The sequence below is a fragment of the Carya illinoinensis genome, chromosome 7, assembly GCF_018687715.1.
Source record: "Carya illinoinensis cultivar Pawnee chromosome 7, C.illinoinensisPawnee_v1, whole genome shotgun sequence".
Classification (NCBI taxonomy): Eukaryota; Viridiplantae; Streptophyta; class Magnoliopsida; order Fagales; family Juglandaceae; genus Carya; species Carya illinoinensis.
Genome location: NC_056758.1, coordinates 6,847,748 through 6,869,027, shown reverse-complemented (window position 1 = coordinate 6,869,027; position 21,280 = coordinate 6,847,748). Strand labels below are relative to the sequence as shown.

Below are 21,280 nucleotides of genomic sequence, written 5' to 3'. Positions count from 1 at the left end.
GATCCATGAACACTTGCTCCTACTATAACCAAATCTAGATAAACCCAGACAATAAGAGAAATACCTTATTCATAACGAATAGGGACTATACTGCTACCAGGTAATGCTTTTTGGGCAAAAGAATGTTGGAGGCACGTACAAAGGCTGGTAAATCACATGTTCAAAGATCAAAGTGGGTGTAATATTGAAGTATACATGGACAATTTGCTTGTCAAAAGCAAAGAACCTGAACACGACATAGCGGACATGTGTGAAGCTTTTGTCCTTCTGTGACAATACAAAATGAAGCTCAATCTAGCAAAATGCGCATTCAGTGTAGATTTGGGCAAATTTCTAGGTTTCATGGTCTCCAAAAGAAAGATTGAAGCCAAACCCAAAACAATAAAGGCAATAATCAATATGAAGATGCCTGGAAATCTCAACGAAGTATAGAAACTGATCGGCATGATGGCACCTCTCAATAGGTTTGTATCTAGGTCAACATATAGATGCTTTCCCTTCTACAAAGTGTTGCGAAAGGCCCACTCCTAGAATAGCAAATGCGACGAAGTGTTTTGGCGATTAAAAGAGTACATGTCCAATTTTCCCCTACTAAGTGAAGCAAGGAAAGGCGAAGCTCTATACTCGTATATGTCGGTCTCCTTTTACGCCGTCTTGACCACTTTTATGAAGGAAGAAGAAAGCACCCAAAAATAAATGTACTACACGAGCCGAACCTTGAGGGGACTCGAAGCCCACTACTCAGACATGGATATGTTGCCATTTGCGTTAATAACGACAACCCGCTGGTTGAAGCCTTACTTTCAGGTCCACCTTTTCAAGGTACTAGCAAAAGCTCCCTTAAGGAAGGCATTGTGGAGGCCCAATACATCTCGGCACCTCATGAATTGGTTGATTGAGCTAAGAGAATTCTTTATCGAGTATCTTCCTTGGAATGCCATGAAAGGACAAGTAGGGATTTCGTGGCAAGATTTACTAACTTCCCTGAGGAAATACGAGTGTCGCTTATAGATAAGCGTTGGAAAGTTTCCATCAATGGCTCCTCCTGCCACACCGGCCAAGGGTTAGGGGAGGTAGGCATACATGTCATGTTGGGAGCTGTTCTGACACAGAGACGATTCTAAATAAAGGAGGGACAAAATTTAACGTGGTCCGGCAATTGCCTACGTCCACAGCTGCTGTAATTTCACTATAAAAATAATTTTTACAAAAATCTCTCTCTCACCCACTCTGATGCACTTCTCTGCTGCACTCAGTCCGTACACACACTCACCTCATCACAACACTTCTATTTATAATATTGATTGGGAGTAGTCGATGAGAAGGTGCAGTTGAGAGAAGGTGCAGCCGCACCTTTTGAATTTGGTGCATTCGGTGCATTCGGTGTCTTTCGGTGCATTAAACAAACACATGCCACCCACCACTTTTGTCTCCATCCGCAACAATCTCCCACTTGGAGACAAATGAGTCTAAATATAGCAACCATCACAGCAACTTCAAGTCATGCCTTTAAGTACGAAGTCCAATTGAAGCTATACACAGCTTTAGTTTGTCAGCAATAACTACTTTTGTGAACATGTCTGCTGGGTTCTCTGTTCCTTGAATCTTCTCAAGTATCAGCTGTCCACTATCGAGAAGAGATTGGATAAAATGGTATCGTAACTGTATGTGTTTTATTCTGAAATGAAAGGCTGGATTCTTTGCAAGAAAAATAGCACTCTGACTATCACTGTGCAGAATACCTTTTTCATTCTTCTTTCCCAATTCTTCCAAGAATGACTGCAACCAAACCATTTACTTCCCTGCTTCAGTTATAGCAACGTATTCCGCTTCTGTAGTTGAGAGAGCAACAATCTTCTGTAACTTAGAAGCCCACGATACAGCTGTACCACCCAGCGTATACACAAATCCAATAGTACTTTTTCTGCTGTCAACGTCACCTGCTAAATCAGGATCTACATATCCCTGTAGTTTTAAACCTGCTTTTGTAAAGCATAGCGATGTATCTGAAGAGCCTTGTAGATATCTTAAAATCCACTTGACTGCTTCCCAATGCTGCTTTCCTGGATTACTCATGTACCTGCTCACAGCTCCCACTGCTTGTGCAATATCTGGTCTTGTACAGACCATGGCGTACATAAGACTACCAATAGCAGATGCATAGGGTATTCTGTTCATGCATTCTTGCTCTTCCTCCATCTTTGGCGACTGATCCTTAGTTAGTCGAAAGTGACTAGCTAAGGGTGTGCTCACTGGTTTCGCCTTGTCCATGTTAAACCTTCTGAGCACCTTCTTCACATACTCCTCCTGCGAGAGCTTGAGAGTATCATTAGACCTGTCTCTAATAATTCTCATACCAAGGATTTGTTTTGCAGCACCCAAATCCTTCATCTCAAATCGCTTTGACAATTGCTTCTTCAGTTTATTGATCTCCTTGATGCTTGACCCTGCAACGAGCATATCATCTACATATAACAGTAGGATAATATAAGAGTTGTCAAAGTTCTTCATATAGCAACAATGGTCAGCCTACAGTCTTGTAAATCTATTACTGCACATGAAGTTGTCAAACTTTCGGTACCATTGTCGTGGAGCTTGTTTTAGGCCATACAAGCTCTTCTTCAGTTTGCAAACTAGATTCTCTTTTCCCTTCACTGAGAATCCTTGTGGCTGGTGCATATAGATGTCTTCCTCCAAATCACCATGAAGGAATGCAGTCTTCACATCTAACTGCTCAAGATGTAGATTCTCTGCAGCCACAATTGCCAACACTAGCCTGATCGTTGTCAATTTTTTACAACTGGAGAGAAAGTGTCTGTGTAGTCGACACCTTCCTTTTGTTGAAACCCCTTCACGACCATTCTGGCTTTGTAGCGCTTGCTACCATTGTGCTCTTCCTTAATTCTGTACACCCATTTATTGTGCAAAGCCTTCTTGCCTTTTGGAAGCTTAGTTAGCTCCCATGTCTGATTTGACATCAGTGACTCCATCTCATCTTGCATGGCTTTCTCCCACTTGATCGAATCTTCAATTCGTAGAGCTTCATCATAACTTCTCGGTTCACCACTATCTGTTAGCAAGATGTAGTATAGAGATGGTGAGAACCGCTGTGGTGGCCTAATTGTTCTTGAAGATCTTCGAATAACAGTGAGTGGTGTACGTTGTTCGATCTGTGTATCATCATTTTCTTGATCCTCGTTCTGATCAGTGTTGACTCGAGTAACATCAAAATCAACAACCTCAGGTTTCTTTGGTTGTTCCTCAGATTCAGCTTGTGACTTAGCTTTGTACAGAATCTGCTCATTAAATATCACATTTCTACTTCTGATGATTTTGCGATTTTTATCATCCCAAAATCGATAGCCAAATTCTTCATCACCATAACTGATGAAAAAACATTTTCTAGATTTGGCTTCTAACTTGTTACGATCAGTAGAATCTATGTGAACATATGATAAACAGCCAAAAACTTTCAAATGGGAAAGATTTACCTTCTTTCCGCTCCAGACTTCCTCTGGTAGATCGAACTTTAAGGGAACTGAAGGTCCCCGATTAATCAAATAGGCTGCAGTGTTAATTGCATCAGCCCAAAAACATTCAAGCAATCCTGAATTCAGCCTCATGCTTCTGGCACGTTCGTTGAGAGTTCTGTTCATGCGTTCAGCTATACCATTCTGCTGCGGTGTCCCGGGAATAGTCTTCTGAAATCTAATCTCATTTGCAGCACAGAATTCTTTGAACCCTTCGTCGATGTACTCTCCTCCATTGTCTAACCTCAGACATTTTAACTTCAAGCCTGTTTCATTTTGAATCATGGCTTTCCACTTCTTGAAAGTATCAAATGTGTCAGATTTATTTTTCAAAAAATAAACCCATACTTTCCTGCTTGAGTCATCAATAAAGGAAACATAGTACCGCGATCCTCCAAGAGAAGCGACTGGGGATGGCCCCCACAAATCTGTGTGCACCAACTCCAACTTTGTAGATTTTGGAGTTCTACCATTTTTCAGGAAACTAACTTTTTTCTGTTTCCCAAAAATGCAACCTTCACACATGTCAAAATCAGTTGATTCTAACTTTGGTAACTTCCCCTAGTACTTTCATTCCTTTCTCACTCATATGACCAAGCATTTGATGCCATAGGTTGGCATTTGCATCAGCAATTGCAATAGTATCTCTAATACTTGAAGTCATGTATAGAGTACCTGTTTTTGTGCCTCGAGCTACTACCATAGCTTCTTTTATTATCTTCCACGTGCCACCGGTAAATAGTACCGAATGCCCATCAGCATCAAGTTGTCCTACAGAAATCAAGTTCCTCATGAGCTTAGGAACATGTCGCACCTTCTGTAGCAACCATGCACTTCCATTGGGTAGATTGATTGGTACATCTCTCATGCCTTCGATTTCCAACGCTTCACCATCTACTAAGTACACATTCCCGAAATCACCAGTGACATAATTCTACATGATTTCTCGGTGTGTTGTAGTGTGGAACGAGGCTCCTGAATCTAACACCCAAGATTCAATTTGGTTGTCGACTGAAAGGAGTAAGGCATCTTGGAGATCTTCTGTTGTGGCACTAACAGAGTCATGCTCATTCTTCTTCTTTGTTTCCTTGCAATTATTTTTGAAGTGGCCAATCTTGCCACAATTCCAGCACTGTACTTGTTTTCCGGACCTAGATTTACTTCTGCCTCTTCGGGACTTCGATCTGCCCCAATTTGAACTTCTACTAGCTCCTCTACCTCTTGTCTCGAGGTTTAAGGCAGAACTGGAAGTTGATGCTTCTCCTGTATCTCTTCTGCGAACTTCCTCACTAAGAATATGGTCCCGGATATCTTGATACTTCATCTTTGTTTTGCCATAAGAATTGCTAACAGCTGTTCTCATGGCCTCCAAGCTTTTTGGCAATTGAGCTAGAGCAATCAATGCACGTACTTCATCATCAAATTCAATCCCTACTGAAGCTAATTGATTGATGATGGTGTTGAACTCATTCAGATGCTGAATAACTGGAGTTCCTTCTGCCATTCTCAAGTAGAATAGCTTGTACATCAAATGCACTTTGTTATTGGCTGATGGCTGCTCGTACATGTCCGATAGAGCTTTCATCAAATCCGCCGTAGTCTTCTCCTTTCCCACATTGTGTGCAACTGATCTTGACAATGTTAGTCGAATGACTCCCAACACTTGTCTATCAAGGAAACTCCAATCTTCATTGCTCATGTCATCTGGCTTTCTTCCTAGGAGTGGAAGATGTAGTTTCTTCCCATAGAGATAATCCTCTATCTGCATTCTCCAGTAGGCAAAGTCTGTACCGTCAAATGTCTCGATACCAATACCTTTAGCTTCTTCTCCAGCCATAACTTTACAAATAAGTTCAAATTCAAACAAACAAAGATCACCGTTGCGTCCGAAACACTCGAATTAGCTGGAAACGAGTCTGGAATGATCCAAATAGTTTGTCAGCACTATTTGATCGTCGCGATGGAACTCCAACTGGCGTGATCTAGCCCAAAATGATCTGCAACACGTGGATGGTTCAGATCCAATGTACTGATGCCAAATCTCAAAATTTTGACTATACGGATGAGTCCGGAATGATTCAAATTGTTAGAAAGCACTATTTGATCGTCGAAATCAGACTCCGAATGGCTTAGATCTAGCCAAAAACAGATCTAAAAAATGGACGGTTCTGATCTATCTGGCGCGTGAGATACACGCGCTGCACAGTGCGCGTGGGCAAACGCGTGGGCGCATGTAATACACGCGCTACAATACTGTGTGCGCGTGGGGGAGAGTGAGGCGCGTGTGACACACGCGACGAACCTCTGTAGGGCGCGTGGGCGCGTGTCCTTCACGCGTCTTCTACCTCTGGAGCACGTGAGGGCGCGTGGGCGCGTGTGGTGCATGCGTCTTCAACCTCCGGAGCGCGTGGGGGAGCGTGGGTTGCAGCAGATGCACGCGCCGATCTTCTAGGGGCGCATGTAGGCTCGTCCGACCTCCGTTTTCGATTCCGTTTGCGGCAACGGATTCGTCTCGACGCGAGGAATATTGTGGAGTTGTCAAAAATTGATTTTGAATAACTTGAATTTTCGGACAGCTCGAACCAGTGCTCTGATACCAGTTGTTGGGAGCTGTTCTGACACAGAGACGATTCTAAATAAAGGAGGGACGAAATTTAACGTGGTTCGACAATTGCCTATGTCCACAGCTGCTGTAATTTCACTATAAAAATAATTTTTACAGAAATCTCTCTCTCACCCACTCTGATGCACTTCTCTGCTGCACTCAGTCCGCACACACACTCACCTCATCACAGCACTTCTATTTATAATATTGATTGGGAGTAGTCGATGAGAAGGTGCAGTTGAGAGAAGGTGCAGCCGCACCTTTTGAATTTGGTGCATTCGGTGCATTCGGTGTCTTTCAGTGCATTAAACAAACACATGCCACCCACCACTTTTGTCTCCATCCACAACATGTCAAAACCGATGTTGGAAATGAAATCTATTTATTCGAAACTCGCATTCAAGGCCAGTTACCAACAATGAGGCATAGTATAAGGTGTTTCTAGCAGCACTCATCGTGGTGGAAGCATGAAGGGCAAAAGAAATCAACATGAGGGCAGATTCTCAAGTTGTAGTCATCCAAGTAACGTGAGAATATTTGGCAAAAAGAGAAAAACTGAAGATGTACTTGCAACGAGTATAGGCAAGGCGCAATCACTTCCAGTATTTCGACATGAAGTAAATAATGCGAGAAGATAACTGGGAGGCAAATAAATTTGCGCAAGTGGCCTCAAGAATGAATGAGTCAACCTTACCATGGGAAGTGACGACCCAACCGCTAGAACCCCTCAGTTGGACACAAGGTCAGGAATAAGTTTGGGAACCCCCGAATGGGCTCTCGGTTTTATGAAGTATTTGAATAGCGACGAGCTCCCTGACGAGAAGTCAGAGTTGATAAAAATAAGGAATGGAGTAGCTCAATTCACTCTCGTGGATGGGATATTATACAAGCAGAGCTACCTCTTTTAAGGTGCATCTCGTTAGAAGAACCGTAGTACGTGATGGCAGAGATATAAGAAGAGGTATGTGTAAACCACTTTGGCATAAGGGATGTTGTGAAATTTTAATTGTACTCACACACGAACTGTACTGAAATTTAGTCTGAGCAATAATGAGGTTGAACTCACAGGGATTTGTAAAAATGTAGGAAACCAATCAAATATAAAGCAAATAAATTCTAACTTAATTTAGAAAGATGAGTTGTAAAATAAAATAAGAAATTAAGAACTAAACAGTCAATTAATTAAAGTAAGAAATAATTATCCGACCTGGATTCTAAAATCTGGGCAATTATCCTCCTGGATTAATTGAGATTGAATCCAAGCGAATAACCAAGTTCAATCCAGATTATAACTCAGATTAAATCCGGATTTGATATAACCGGATTAAAATGTGCTATAACTGGATTATTAGTGTATTCTTTTAAAGACTTCTTAAAACTTTTAAAAATTTTATAGCACTTTTTTCTTAAAAAAAAAAATCTGATATCATGTTTAAATTGCCTAAATTTTTTTTTAAAAAAATAATTTAAACACTTTTTTAAATTTTTTTAATCAAATAAATTAAAGAAAAAAATAAATAAAAATGTAAAATACATAATATTGTTGTTTACATCACAATATGCAAAACATAAATTTATAAAGAACAAAATAAATATTAATACATCATAACTAATTAAACTAATACAATGCTACTACTCTTCACATCTTGAATTTTAAACATCGCATCCATCCCCAGGGTGAACATCAGAGGTCAAAACAATATTCAAACCCAATAATATTTGCTCACTTCCAAGATCTCTGCCTCCACCAGTAGGATCGGTTGAGAACAATTCATTTACCATCACATCAGGTTTAGGTTCATCTATTTTAATAGATAAAGAATCAGCATCCCCTCTATTTATCTTGCCTGTAGGTAAAAAATCAGCTATTCATTTAGTTAAGGACTTTCTTTTCAGACACCCGGTGCCAATAAATATATATATATATATATATAATAATTGGAGAGTTTGGATGAGCAATAAGAATGGAACTGAAGAACCCAACTACAAAAAGATGATCAAAAGGCCATTTTGAATAATGATTACAAATGAAACCCTAGGTTCTGAATTACCAGAGATCACATAGTGGCGATTTTGAGACGATTCACAGAATTTATGAATCAAGCTTGCCATCACAAGTCCCAAAAGCACAATAAATGACATGATGGATTCAACATGAGCACACACCAAAACGATGAATAAAGAAGAAACATCATTCTTTTAAGTCCCAAATCCCCACATATATCCTACAGATGCAGGTAGTTTACTTTCTATAGATGCACTAATGGGGAGGTGGGGAGAGAGAGGAAGGGGCAGAATTATTGATACTTAAAGTAATTACCTCTCTGTCTCAAAGCTATCTGTACATCTCCCAGCAATTTCTTTCTGCGATTTTTCCCAGTAGATGAAATATAAGAACCGTTGGGCAAATCAATAGAAATATCCAAGTCACCCCATCTTGTGAACAGACTGGAAACAAATGAACCAAACGACTCCACTGTTGCACCTTTTTGAGCCAAATCATGATTTCTAGTTTTACTCTAAAAAACTCTTACCATGGGGCAACCTTATCCCTCATGATACCATGCTGACTCAACAAATGAAATGTGGGGAAATAAGAAACGAGAATGAAAATTCACTTGTTGATGTATCTAAAGGAATATTCTCTGTTTGTTTTTTTTTTTTTTTTTTTTTTTTTACTAGGGGACCAAACTAGAATAACCCCATCCTGTCCACCTTTATCAAGCCAGAAAAGGGATCTCCCTAATGGATGACTGAACTTCAAATTAGTGTGCCAGCCAGCTCAAGACATTCTAATCTCTATGCATATTGGGGTGAAGCTTCCTTACCAAGAGCAACATTTATAACTACTATAATTCCTTTAAGAAAAAATCAGGTCATCAAGACTGAATCACAAAATGGCTGGAGACAAGTTACATTAATTAAGAAACAGATTCATTCACAAAAGAGTAAAAGTATAGGTTCCCAAGAATTCTGCGTATGCAATTTAAGTGTATAAAGTTCTAATCAACAGAAGAAGTTGTTCAATTTTCCAAGTAAAAGAACAAAGTCATTATTACTTTTGGCACAAAAACTAATCACTGTGATTGTAAAAAAAAAAAAAACCAATAAAAATAAAAATAAAACTTTCTTGCCAGCTCCCTCTTCATGCTTCTAAGATCCAACTAAGGATCCAACAAATATGATCATAAAGGTATGTGCTTATATCAACATTATTGAACTCAAAACAGCATTTCAACATCTTAAAGAAAATCATAGTTCACCATATTGTCAGTAAAATATGGTGACTATGATTTGAGTCGGTAAAATAATACCAACCTTAGGATTCTGCAACTTGAACTGGTCTGCAACATTTTTCCCTTAAACTAATTTCTGAAGTTCTAGCACATTTATCTAACCGTTTCCCGCCAATGAAAGTTTGGCTTTAAACACAAAAAGTATACATGATCAGTCAACTCAACTTATATAAATTAAAATCCCGCACGAAGAAATTTGGGAATTGATACAAAGTAAAGTCTTATACCATGATTGAATATGGAGTGTATGCAAAGTCAGAAGCTCCAAAGTTCACACCATCAAGAACAAAAAGTTAAGTTGCTGAAGTTGAAGGAAGATGGTTACCTTAAGAAGAAAAAAATGTAAAGGTTAAGTTAAATGGATAAACTAGCAATAAAAAATCAAAATTAACAAATAAAAACATTTACCTTCAATATCAACGTCTTTTACATACTCCTCCACCTTCCAAGAACTAAGTAGTTCACAACTCAACTAATTTTGCTTGCAGATTAGTGCTTGGACAGTCTCCAGCGCTAATGAGCTTTGGTATGGGTCTATTACACATGCACTGGTGCTGAATGCAGAATCAGATGTGACAGTGAAAATAGGGATGACCAACATGTCACATGCGATCTCCATAAGGATGGAATATCTAAATGAGCTCCTCTTCCACCAATCCAAAATCTCAAGTCTAGGTACTTTTAGTTCAATCACATCCAACATATACCTCTCTAAATTTGAGCTAAATATCGAATTATTTTACCCCTCAAGATATTGATCTAGAGATGTATCAAAATCTTCATAGTCCAAGTCGTCAACAATAATACTTGAGGAACTTGAAACTTGTGCCGTATTTGATCTTCTACTATCTAGCCCATAAAACTTGTGGTATTGCTCAATCAAACAATTCATGAGCAATCTTACATTGGCCTCAATTCTGTCTTCATATTCATCCCATTTGTACCTTTTTAACCAATATGACAAGGTTGTAATTTTATATCGAGGGTCAAGGATAAAAACTACATAAACAATCATGTTCATTTTATTCGTGTTCTCCCAATATTTATCAAACTTAAGTTTTATATTAGACGCCATCCTCCTCAACATATCATCCTCATTCTGACCCATTTTGTTCAAATTGTACTCAATTGTAGAAATTTGTTGAAATATCATATTAGATGTCACGTAAGATGAGCCAGAGATTTTCAAAGTGACATCATAAAAAACTTTTAGAAACTTAATAAAAATACAAAGCCTTTGTCAATCTTCAAATGGAGGCGCCGCAAGCTGTGACTCTCTCACTCTTATTAGCACAAAAGTTTTTTCGTATTTTTCAGCAATACTAAGCATTAGATATGTGGAGTTTCATCTAGTGGAAACATCTAGACACACCATTTTTTCACACACAATATTTAGCTCATTTACACATGTTTTAAACATATCAAAGCTTGCCGGTAAGAATCTCACAAATCTTATTGTTTCTCTAATATTATTTAATAGTATCATATATAATTTTTAAACATCACATACAATAAGGTTTAAAATATGTGCAGCACATCGCACATGTATAAACTCGCTTTCCAAAATTGTAAATTCCTTATCTCTTATGTTCCTTCTCAAATGATCAATAGCAACATTATTAGAGGTGGCATTGTCTACAATGATCATACAAAGACGGTTAATCTCTCAATCCATCAAGCAAGACTATAACATCCAAACAATGATCTCACCTCTATGATTAGGAATCTTGAAAAATATTATGATTTTCTTGTGTAATACCCAAATTTGATCAGCATAAAGCCACGTGACACAAATATAATTCTTATTTTGCACTAATGTCCATATATCGGTGGTCAAACAAACTCTTTGATTACACAACAAAGCTTTCAACTTTTGCTTCTCCTCCTTGTATAAATCAATATACTCTTTTTGGAAAGTGGTTCGGGATGGCAAGTTGTGTCTAGGCTCTAACTAATCCAAGAGTTTAACAAATGCCGGATACTCTATAACCTTGAATGGCAATTCATACTAGATAAACAAATTAAAAATCATCACCTTTAATTTTTCACAGTCATATTATCCTTATATTTGAGGACTAGATCCTCTACCATCCATTCTAATTTCAGTGTGTGATGGTGATTTATCTTTCTCAAGATTTTATCCTATCTAATGGGAGATTCCAAACAAGAATATCCTAGGTGGTGTGACATTAATGAAGTACCATTTTTATAATGACATCCATAAATCTTAAAACAATAATTGCATTAAGCTTTAGGTGCAATAGGATCAACAAGTTCAATCTTTGTAAAATGATCTCATACATGAGATTGCTTGGTAGCCTTCTTGGCTCTTTTTAGCTTTGGGGGGAGAGATGTTGCTGGCTTGGAGTTTGGGGTATTCATGGGGGAAGACACTAAAGGACTAGTGTCTTCTTTCATGGCTAATGAAATATGAGCTGAACTAGAACCACCAACATTATCACTAAAACTACCTTTCATCTATTTTAAGCATAAGAAAATATATATATATATATATATAATAAATATTTGTCAATTTAGAGCTTTAATAAATATTATGCAAACTTTGGTTCAGCAAATATATATGAATACAGAGAGCAAGGGAGCTAGCCACAAATGAGACATCATACTCTGGGAAATTGGTCCCCTGAGATTCACCCCTGGACTGGAAATTAATAGCAATGGATGTGCATACAAATTAGGCAGGACGGCTAGACTTCCACATCCACATTAAGAACAAAACAAGAACAAGAAAACATAGCAAAGGATATGCACAAATGTATTTAATAATCCCAATGAAATTAGGCTTGGGGACGGCTTATTATTCTACATCTACAAATTACAGACTTTCCATAATTTCCATCTAGCTACACCTAGAATTTACACTTTTACAACAAGGGTGCAGCACATTTATTTTCACAAGGCAACCTCTGAAGAGGAACTAATATTCCAACGAACAACAACTATAAACTCAAACCCATTACAACACTATAAAGCATTCTTCTCCCACTAATATATCCATAACTAGAGAATATTATCTTCGTGAGATTTTTTCCTTTTTACTTTAAACTCGAACCCATTACAACACTACATCACATCACCCATTACAAACAGGTTCATTACACCAGCAGGTATTTTACTTTACCAAATGATGGGTACGAGACCAAAAGTAGAAAAAAGCATAATATAAACCACAAAAATACTAAACCCATAACATCAAACACAAACCCAAACAAACCCAATCAAAAATTAAACACAAATCCAAACAGACCCAAGCAAAAATCAAACACAAGTTCAAAAAAAATGAATCCAACTAAATCGAGAGAGAGAGAGAGAGAGAGAGAGAGAGAGAGAGAGAGATTAACATAACATAGGTTTTGCAATTGCAATTGCACGGCTAGGGTTTGGATTCAAGAAATTTCCCTTCCTTTTTTTCACGTCTCTCTATCACCTTTTACTTCTTATTTCTTTAGGTTCCCACTTTCCAAGCCACCACACTTCCCTTTCTCTTTTCAACTCTATCCAATGTTTGACATTATGGCCCATGCTATAGATCTTCACATTTTATTCTTATTTCCGTCTATCTAATGAGCAGTGCCATTTTGTTTCTTCTATCTCTTCCTTTTACATTCACCTTCAAAACTTAATTTTTATTATCCTTGTAGGAAAAATAAATATTTCAAAACTAATAAAAATATAAAATTTAGTACTACAAAATTATTATAATGTATTATTTAAGCTAGTAAAATCATGCACAATTCAGCTACTATCAAGGGATATGGCGGGAAATGTCTTGAGGGCAAGCTACTATAGGCCATACACCCATAAGAATACAAAAGAATTCGTTAGGAAATGAGTATAAAGTGTCAACTGCACGCACTTGTACCCTATTGCCCACAAGAAGAGCTGGCATCGATCACCTTACCCTAGCCTTTTGCACAGTGGGGGATTGGCATCGTGGGACCCATGCCCGCAGGCAAAGGAGGAGTAATGTTCACTATCATTGTTGTAGAATATTTCACAAAGTGGTTGGAGGCAAAAGCTTTGTCAACAATCATGGCAAACAACATCAACAGATCTCTCAAGAAAGCTATTGTATACCAATTTGGAATATTTAGGAACATAATCTCCAACAACGGACGGGAGTTCAATTACGACCATTATCACGATTGGTGCTTAGAACTCGAAATCAAGGTCAGTACTCCTCTTCAAGTAGTCCCCAAGCTAATAGGCAAGTCGAGGCCACTAACAAGATCTTGCTTAGTAATCTAAAGAAAAGGCTAGAGAGTAAAATAGGAGCATGGGCCGAGGAACTCCTAGGAGTCTTGTGGGCATACAGGACAACTACGAAGACCCCAACAGGGAAAACCACGTTCGCCATGGCCTACAAAAGATAAGTGCCTAAGCGGGCACATTGAACAAGCACACCAAACTGAACTCTGCATGAATGGTGGAAAGGTCAGACGAGCGAGCAGCCTAAGGGTCTGTCACTTAAAGATAAGGGAATGGCTACCAGGGGAAAGCGATAGACCACCTCCTCACAAGAACACGTTGGCTGGCATGCAGAATGAACCTGCCCTTATTAGGAAGGACTCACCAACATCCTTAAAGGGCACACAGCATTAAATGCACCACCCTCTCAAGAGGGCAAGTCTGGGATAGGTAGGAATGGTCTTGAGGCTCGAAGGGGTTACCGTAGTATATGCAATGGTATGATCTCTCTGGGAAGTAAAACTACCAAAATGTTGGAAGCAGCATATGAAATTCCTAAGATAAGATGGGTACAAATAAGAAAAATAGAGAAACCTAAAGGCATGCTCATAATCTCCTATGGTCTCTCCTTTCAAGTAATCAACAAGAGTACCTTTGGTGGCAGTTAACTTAGGCATCCCCCAACCAAGGAGGCCAAGCTCACCTTTTTTATTTCAGGAATAAGTTGATCATTCTAATCGACGCAGATGCAGTTACTGGTGTGTGAGATACGTCCTTAACAATGTCTTCTAGTCTTTTGATTTTATTTCTCTTTGCTCCCTTCTACCAGAAAATAAAACTTATCAAATCTCTGCACAATCTTAATAAAGATATAGTACGGGACAATGCTCAAACCCGAGGGCTAGCAAATAATGCTTGCATGGAAAAATGATGGGAGAATATAAAATAAAGGTAGGACGGGAAAATGAAGCTCGGATGAAAAAAGAAAACAATGCTTGCCAAGAAGAAAATAGTGCTCGCTTGATCGACTAGGGGTTGAGTGCTTGGGTCAAACAAAGGCAATGTTAATCAAAAGCACCCATGGCCCTCCTTTGTTGCTCGAGATGGCGAGCAAAGATTGCTCAGTCAAACTCATCATAATCCCCACATTCGAGGCCATAGAAGCGAATAATAGTGCTTGTACCCTAGAGGGGCGCGAAATGGAGCGAAGGAAGATTAGAAAGGCAAGCAACAAAGTCTCACACCCAGCAATGTGCTCTAACGCCGGGGCGAGTTTCAACCACATGACCCTAAGCGAGCAAGCTCGTACCCCAGGGAAGCAAGCGCACTCTTCATTCTAGGGGTGAGCAATGAGAGTCCTTAGCTCGGGGCGAGCAATAGAGTTCTCAACCAAAGACTTTGGTCACAACCCTGGGGAGGTAGGTGCTCGCACCTCAGAGAAGTAATGCTTAGACCCCAGGCGAGTAATAACAGCTCACACCAAAAAGGTGAGCATACTAGTCACCCAAAATGACACATAAGTGAGCACGAACCCGAGGTGAGCAACAACATACCCACTCAGGGGAGATAATTCACACCCCATGCAAGCATGGGGTGCTCAGACTCCAATTATAGCAACACTATGAAGATAACAATGCTCACCCAATTGACAAGAGCGAGCAATAGCATCTCGTACCCTTGGGGCAAGCACTTTGCTCGCATTATTTGTTTAGGAATCATGTCCAATCAAATTGCTCGAATTATATAAGAGCTCGACTCTAGAGCATTTTTACATGGAAGCTCAGCTCCCAAGAATCGTACCCAATCAAATAACTCAGATTACATGGATGTAACATAATCCAATCACACCCACGGGAAGCAATGCTCGAAATCCGAGCGAGCAATAACAACTCACACCACGAGCAAGGATAGAGTGCCCCTACAAAGGGGCAAGCAACACTACTTGCATAAAGGCAAGCACAAGCCCGGGGCAAGCAACAACATACCCACCCCAGGAAGATAGCTCGCACTTCATGTGAGCATGGAGTGCTTGAACTCCAGGTATAGCAACACCATGAAGACAGTAGTGCTTGTTTGAGCTACCAAGGCGAGCAATAACACGTTGCTTGCATTAGTTGCTAGAGAGTCGTGCCCAACCAAATTGCTCAAATTATATGAGAGCTTGGCCCCTGAAAATCGTGCCCAATCAATTGCTCAAATTACATGAGTGTACCAGTATTCGATCCAGTCCAAATCTAGTAATGTCGGCACTGTTGTCCATCTCTATTGTGGCTAGGGATGTAAATGAACCAATCTGTTCGATAGCTCACTTAGTACTCGCTCAGTTAAACTCGAATCCAACTCAACTCGTGAAAAAAAAAAAAGTTCGTTCATTAAAGAAAATACTCGCTCGATTTGTAAATGACACATACTCGACAAAACTCAACTCAATTTGACTAAAACTCGTTTAGGCTCGCTCGTTTATGCTCGAGTCAACTCGTTAGCTCAACTCGATTAAAACTCATTCATATATTAATAAATATATACATACACCTATGCATATATATATATATGTATTAGCTAATAATATAAGCATACCACTTTTATAATTAAATATATAATATGTATTCTAATTGCTTATGTCTATATAGTAAATATACTTTATAGGTATATTTTATAATTTGTATAATAATTAATTAATAAAATTTAATAATTTTATATATTAATATGTGAAAACCATATATGAAATAGATATATTCTATCATATTAAGTGTATGTATTAATAATATATGTAAGTATATATAATATATTGTTATTTTGAATAAATATCAATTAGTTAGATATTAATTATTTATAAATTTTTTAAAATTTTATAATTAAATAAAAATTTTACTTGTTAGTTGTATAAATTTAATATTAGTTCTTTTTTATTTATTTATTTAATTTATTAATTATTAATTCTTACTCTAAAAATTCAAGCTCGAACTTATTTGTAGGGCTGAACTCGATTAGAGCTCTAATCGTGATTCGCACCATGGTCCATCTAGATGTATAGAGGTGCCCTGGGTCTATCCGTAAGTTGATATCAACACGTGGCGTTGTATTGTCATGGGACTCCACACCAGAGACCCAGGTGCTACAAGGGTCTACACACCAAAGACACATAGCACTGCCGTTGGTCTGGTTTGATTGGGCTGACACACGACACTGTCTTGGATCACTTGTTCTTGTACCGACGACACCACTTCGTGTTTGGTCTTGATGGTTCTAATACGGATAATATTACTAAGGGTGTTTATGTCTTATTTGATCCGTTGTAGGGATAATTTAATCCGTTCAAATATATAGCATAGACATTTTAATCTAATTCGAGAACTGTAACAAGTGCAAAGTGGTCAATATATATCAGGATATTGCAATCCAACATGAATATGTGGAGGAGTAATTTGATCCAGATCATCACTTGAGTTCCTACATTCTAGTCCAGAAACTCACTCTCTTATCATGTAAAAAAATAACATGGAAATTCGTAAAACAATACCACTTGATCGAAATTCATAGGTAGGCTAAATAGCTTATATATAGGGACATTCATAGGTCAGTTGTGTCAGAGAAAGTTAAATGATGCATTTGTACTTAACCTTGGGGCCCAGCCGCTAGTCCCACTTTAACAAACAACTTTAACACGTGTCGATGCACTTGTGATTTGGAGCCCTGCATCTACAGTGTTTGCTTGCTTGACTTGTATGTGCGGTGAATATCTTCAATCGAGAAAAGGCCAAATTTGAGAGGTGGAATAATTACTTAAAACTGTAAAAATTATTTTGTATGTAGGAATATGAGATAAGTTCATGCACATAGAAAGTGGAAATGTTCAAATTGTGGTGCCCACAAATCCACTAAGCGGTCCTTCAGACTCATATTCCCTAAGTTGACATGTAGCTACGTGGATGGGCACTGCACCACTCTTATGCTAATGCAAGAAAATAGACAAGAACCGAAGAATCTCTTCTTCTTCTTTTTTTCTCTTTTTTTTTTTTTTTTTTTTTCCACCTAAGCCATTTTCCCTGATAAGATATACTCAAAGTTGCTTTCGAATGCTGGGGAGAAATGGAGACAAAAGCTGACAGATTACAAGAATCTCATTTTTCCAACGCAGGGTAGACTGATTTGATCAACTCAAAGTAGCTTTACTAGATCACTAGCTAGCAGGGAAATCGAGACAAAAGTAGTGCTGTTAGGGGTGCGAAAATGTATTGTAGGTTTTTGTTTTTTTCAAAGAAATGTCCATTCGTATAATGAATGACGAGAGTTAAAAGGTCTTAAATGAGCTAGCTTGGATAATAATCGATCCATTTCAAAAGTATAAGATAGCTTGGATTATCTTCGATAGATCTCTTTAGGCAGTACAAGTCGTTAAAAGGTCTTAAATGAGAAGATATTCGTTACTTTAACGTAAGCTGGAATATTGATATGAAAGTAAGTGATTATTTATGATAAATACGTCATCTCTTATATAATAAAATAAAAAGTTAAGATAGAAATATAATATTTAATATTATTATAAAAATAAAAGATACAAGGTACCTACCTGTGGCGCCCCAATTTACCACAGTTTGTACTGGAGTTTTGTTCATTTTTATACGTCTCTTTGCGCACCAACGTAATTAGTTCTATTATATAATGAAACTCGTGAGAGTGATCAATCTATATCAACTCGTCAGAGAGCACCCAAGAGGCCACATTATAAACGCCAGCTTTCTCCACCAATGAGCTCGAGACAGACCCCAAAAATGGCCGACAACAAACTTCATGACTTGAGAACTTCGGCGTGTGACACAATTTGTAGGGGTGAAACGCTTTGAGTGGAAGATTATCTGCCAATTCATGAGGGATTAATCTTAACTCAGATGGTAATTTGGAATACCTCAGATTGAGCAAGTAAATAACTATGAGCAAAAGAAAAGAAAATATATTAATTATTTGTGCCTGGAATTCAAATAAGAACGTACACGTACAAGAAGTTCAGCTTCCATGCTAGCTAGTTTGCATCGATGACCAAGCTTAGACAAGCCAAAACTCAAACTAGCTAGGTTGTGAGCTTGCCCTCAATGTCAACCGGCAGTGGATATCCAAGATCAAATTGTAGAGTGGATAAATGTGTAATTTTCTTTTCAAAAAAATAAATAAATATAAAATTGATATAAAAATTAATTAATTTTTTAATAATAAATTTTATTTATTTTTTAAATGATTACGTCACACTTACCCTATAACATTCGTATTTATATGGCTCATACCCGGCCACGACAGTACTGTAATTGTTATGACACTCAAATTAAATGTATGAAGTGTAGATCAAGCCTAAAGGAAAAAGAAAAACGTCATTGTTGTTTGTTTTAAAAGGACGCCAATTCGCACCAAGTTGAAGACAAAGCGAGCCAAACCCTTGATGGTACACATGGATGTGGAGAAAGTCTTCCGCATGAATGGAGGAATTGGTGTCACTAGCTATGCAGAAAATTCCTTCCTCCAGGTCTACCTTTCTTTTTCTTTTCGTTTTTTCTGTCATAGTTATTCTTTTGATTTGTACCATTATTTCCTTATCTTTGTTTCCTTTCTTTGTTGACAGAAGAGAGGATCTGATATGGTGAAGCACCTAACCACAGGAACAGTACAAGAAATTTTTCTTTCCACCACTCCAAAGAGCTTGGGGATAGCTGATTTGGGTTGCTCTTCTGGACACAATTCCTTGACCATTATCAAAGACATCGTGGAAGCTGTTCAAGGGACAAGCAGCAACATGTTGCACCCAACGCCAGAGTTTCGAGTTTACCTTAATGATCTTCCAACAAATGACTTCAACTCAATATTTAAGGCCTTGCCGGAATTCTATAAGGGTTTTGACAGAGAAAAAAATGGTGGGGGTCCTTCTATTTTCATAGGTGGCTACGCTGGCTCTTTTTATGGAAGACTTTTCCCCAACAATTGCTTGCACTTTGTCTATTCATCCTACAGTTTGCACTGGCTCTCAAGGGTGGGATTTTGTACTTCACTATTGAGGGAATGCTCATCATGAACTAGAAAACTAACTACCATTTCATGCAGGTTCCCCCAGCCCTTTACGATGAACAAAACAGGTCCATAAACAAAGGAAACATTTACATATCTGAATCCAGCCCTCCACAGGTTTCCGAGGCATATTATAAGCAATTTCAGGATGACTTCAATGATTTCCTTTGCTCACGGTCTCAGGAGCTAGTTGCTGGAGGACGAATGGTGCTAATCCTGCTGTCTAGGGAAAGTCAGGATCATGTGGACAGAGGCAACTCTTTCTTGTGGGAACTTCTCTCAAGGTCCTTCGCTGAATTGGTCTCAAAGGTATGCTCCATTAAATTCTAAATTAATGGTATCACTGGGAGTATATTGCTCCCATTTTTATGTATAAATGGAAATTGTGACAATAATGTTTCCTTTTTTGGGCTAATTTTTGAAGGGTGAAGTTGAAAAAGAGAAGCTCGATTCTTATGAGGTGCATTTCTATGCACCATCAAAGAATGAAATAGAGGATGAAGTGAGAAAGGAAGGTTCTTTTAATGTAGACCGAATTGAAATGTTTGAAATAGAGAGGGATCATGACAGGGATGGTCGGAGCTATGGGACAGCAATCGCCATGACAGTAAGAGCCATCCAAGAATCAATGATTTGCCACCACTTCGGAGAAGGGATTTTGGACAATCTGTTTGAGATTTACGGAAGAATGGTGGATGAAGAAATGGCTGTGGAAGAAATCAGACCCATCACTTTTGCTGCTGTTCTAAGAAAAGTATGATATAAATGTAAGGTAATGTAATGAGTTTATGTTGATATTACAGCACTAATGTAGCCAATTGCCTCCAATATTCAATGGTAGTTAATTTATCATATGCTTTGGTGGTGTGCTCATTTTCCGTCAATGGATCTTTTATTATTGAGCCAATTCAGTTATTGTAATAAAACCTGTATACGTTGGCGTTACTTTGACTAAATTCAACTTCAACCAACGCGAAACCGAATCTCTTTTTTTATCTTTTTAGCCCTGTTTATATGTTGAGTTATACGAGTTTAGCTTTTTTATAAATAACAGTGAGTTAGATAGGAGAATAAATTTTATAGAGTATATTTAAGATAAATTTAGATGTATTTAAAGTAATAAGATAAATTTAAATATATTTAGAAGAAGTTAAAAAATATTATAGATTTCATATGTAAAGAAATTTTTAGCTCATTTGTTTTCGTAAAATTTTTATTTCATCTCATCTTAGGCGTCATAATTTTTTTAAATTTATATATAAAATAAAATAAATAATTTAATTTTTTTAATTTTAATATAAAAATAATATATTTTAATAATATTTTATTTAATTTATCTCGATTTATCTTTTTTTTTTTTTTAAAATAAACGGAATGTTTGAATATTAAATTTAATTTAAAATTAATTACCAGCTATCATTACAATTGCAACATTTATAAATATATATATATATATATATTATATATGGAAGAAGCTGGCCAGAGGTCTCCCACCAAAACTCAAGTTGTATTTCGTAGTAAATCTAAAACTTTATTAACGACTCTTAAGCAGTGGGCATTAATCATAAAAATCAAGATTAGTCTAAATT

At 37.8% G+C, this 21,280-nt stretch overlaps 1 protein-coding gene and 1 long non-coding RNA gene across 2 annotated transcripts; one reads left to right on the top strand and one right to left on the bottom strand.

Annotated features, from left to right (window-relative positions):
- Positions 1–7,636: 7,636 nt before the first annotated feature.
- Positions 7,637–8,762, bottom strand: LOC122315259. The gene is made up of 2 exons (XR_006243978.1): positions 8,456–8,762; positions 7,637–7,982 (listed from the first exon to the last, which is right to left on the bottom strand). It is a non-coding gene; the product is annotated as an uncharacterized LOC122315259 (long non-coding RNA).
- A 10,190-nt stretch (positions 8,763–18,952) lies between these two features.
- On the top strand, positions 18,953–20,545 carry LOC122315554 (probable methyltransferase TCM_000336). Its single transcript, XM_043131529.1, has 4 exons — positions 18,953–19,155; positions 19,252–19,656; positions 19,728–20,000; positions 20,116–20,545. Exons 1-4 carry the CDS (start codon positions 19,072–19,074, stop codon positions 20,449–20,451), a joined length of 1,098 nt encoding a protein of 365 aa, XP_042987463.1. The 5' UTR covers positions 18,953–19,071; the 3' UTR covers positions 20,452–20,545.
- Positions 20,546–21,280: the final 735 nt, after the last annotated feature.

Coding starts and splice junctions, on each gene's coding strand:
- LOC122315554 (XM_043131529.1), top strand. CDS start 19,072: ATGGTACACATGGATGTGGAGAAAGTCTTCCGCATGAATGGAGGAATT. Junction 19,156..19,251: donor CAGAAAATTCCTTCCTCCAG/GTCTACCTTTCT, acceptor CTTTGTTGACAG/AAGAGAGGATCTGATATGGT. Junction 20,001..20,115: donor TCGCTGAATTGGTCTCAAAG/GTATGCTCCATT, acceptor TAATTTTTGAAG/GGTGAAGTTGAAAAAGAGAA.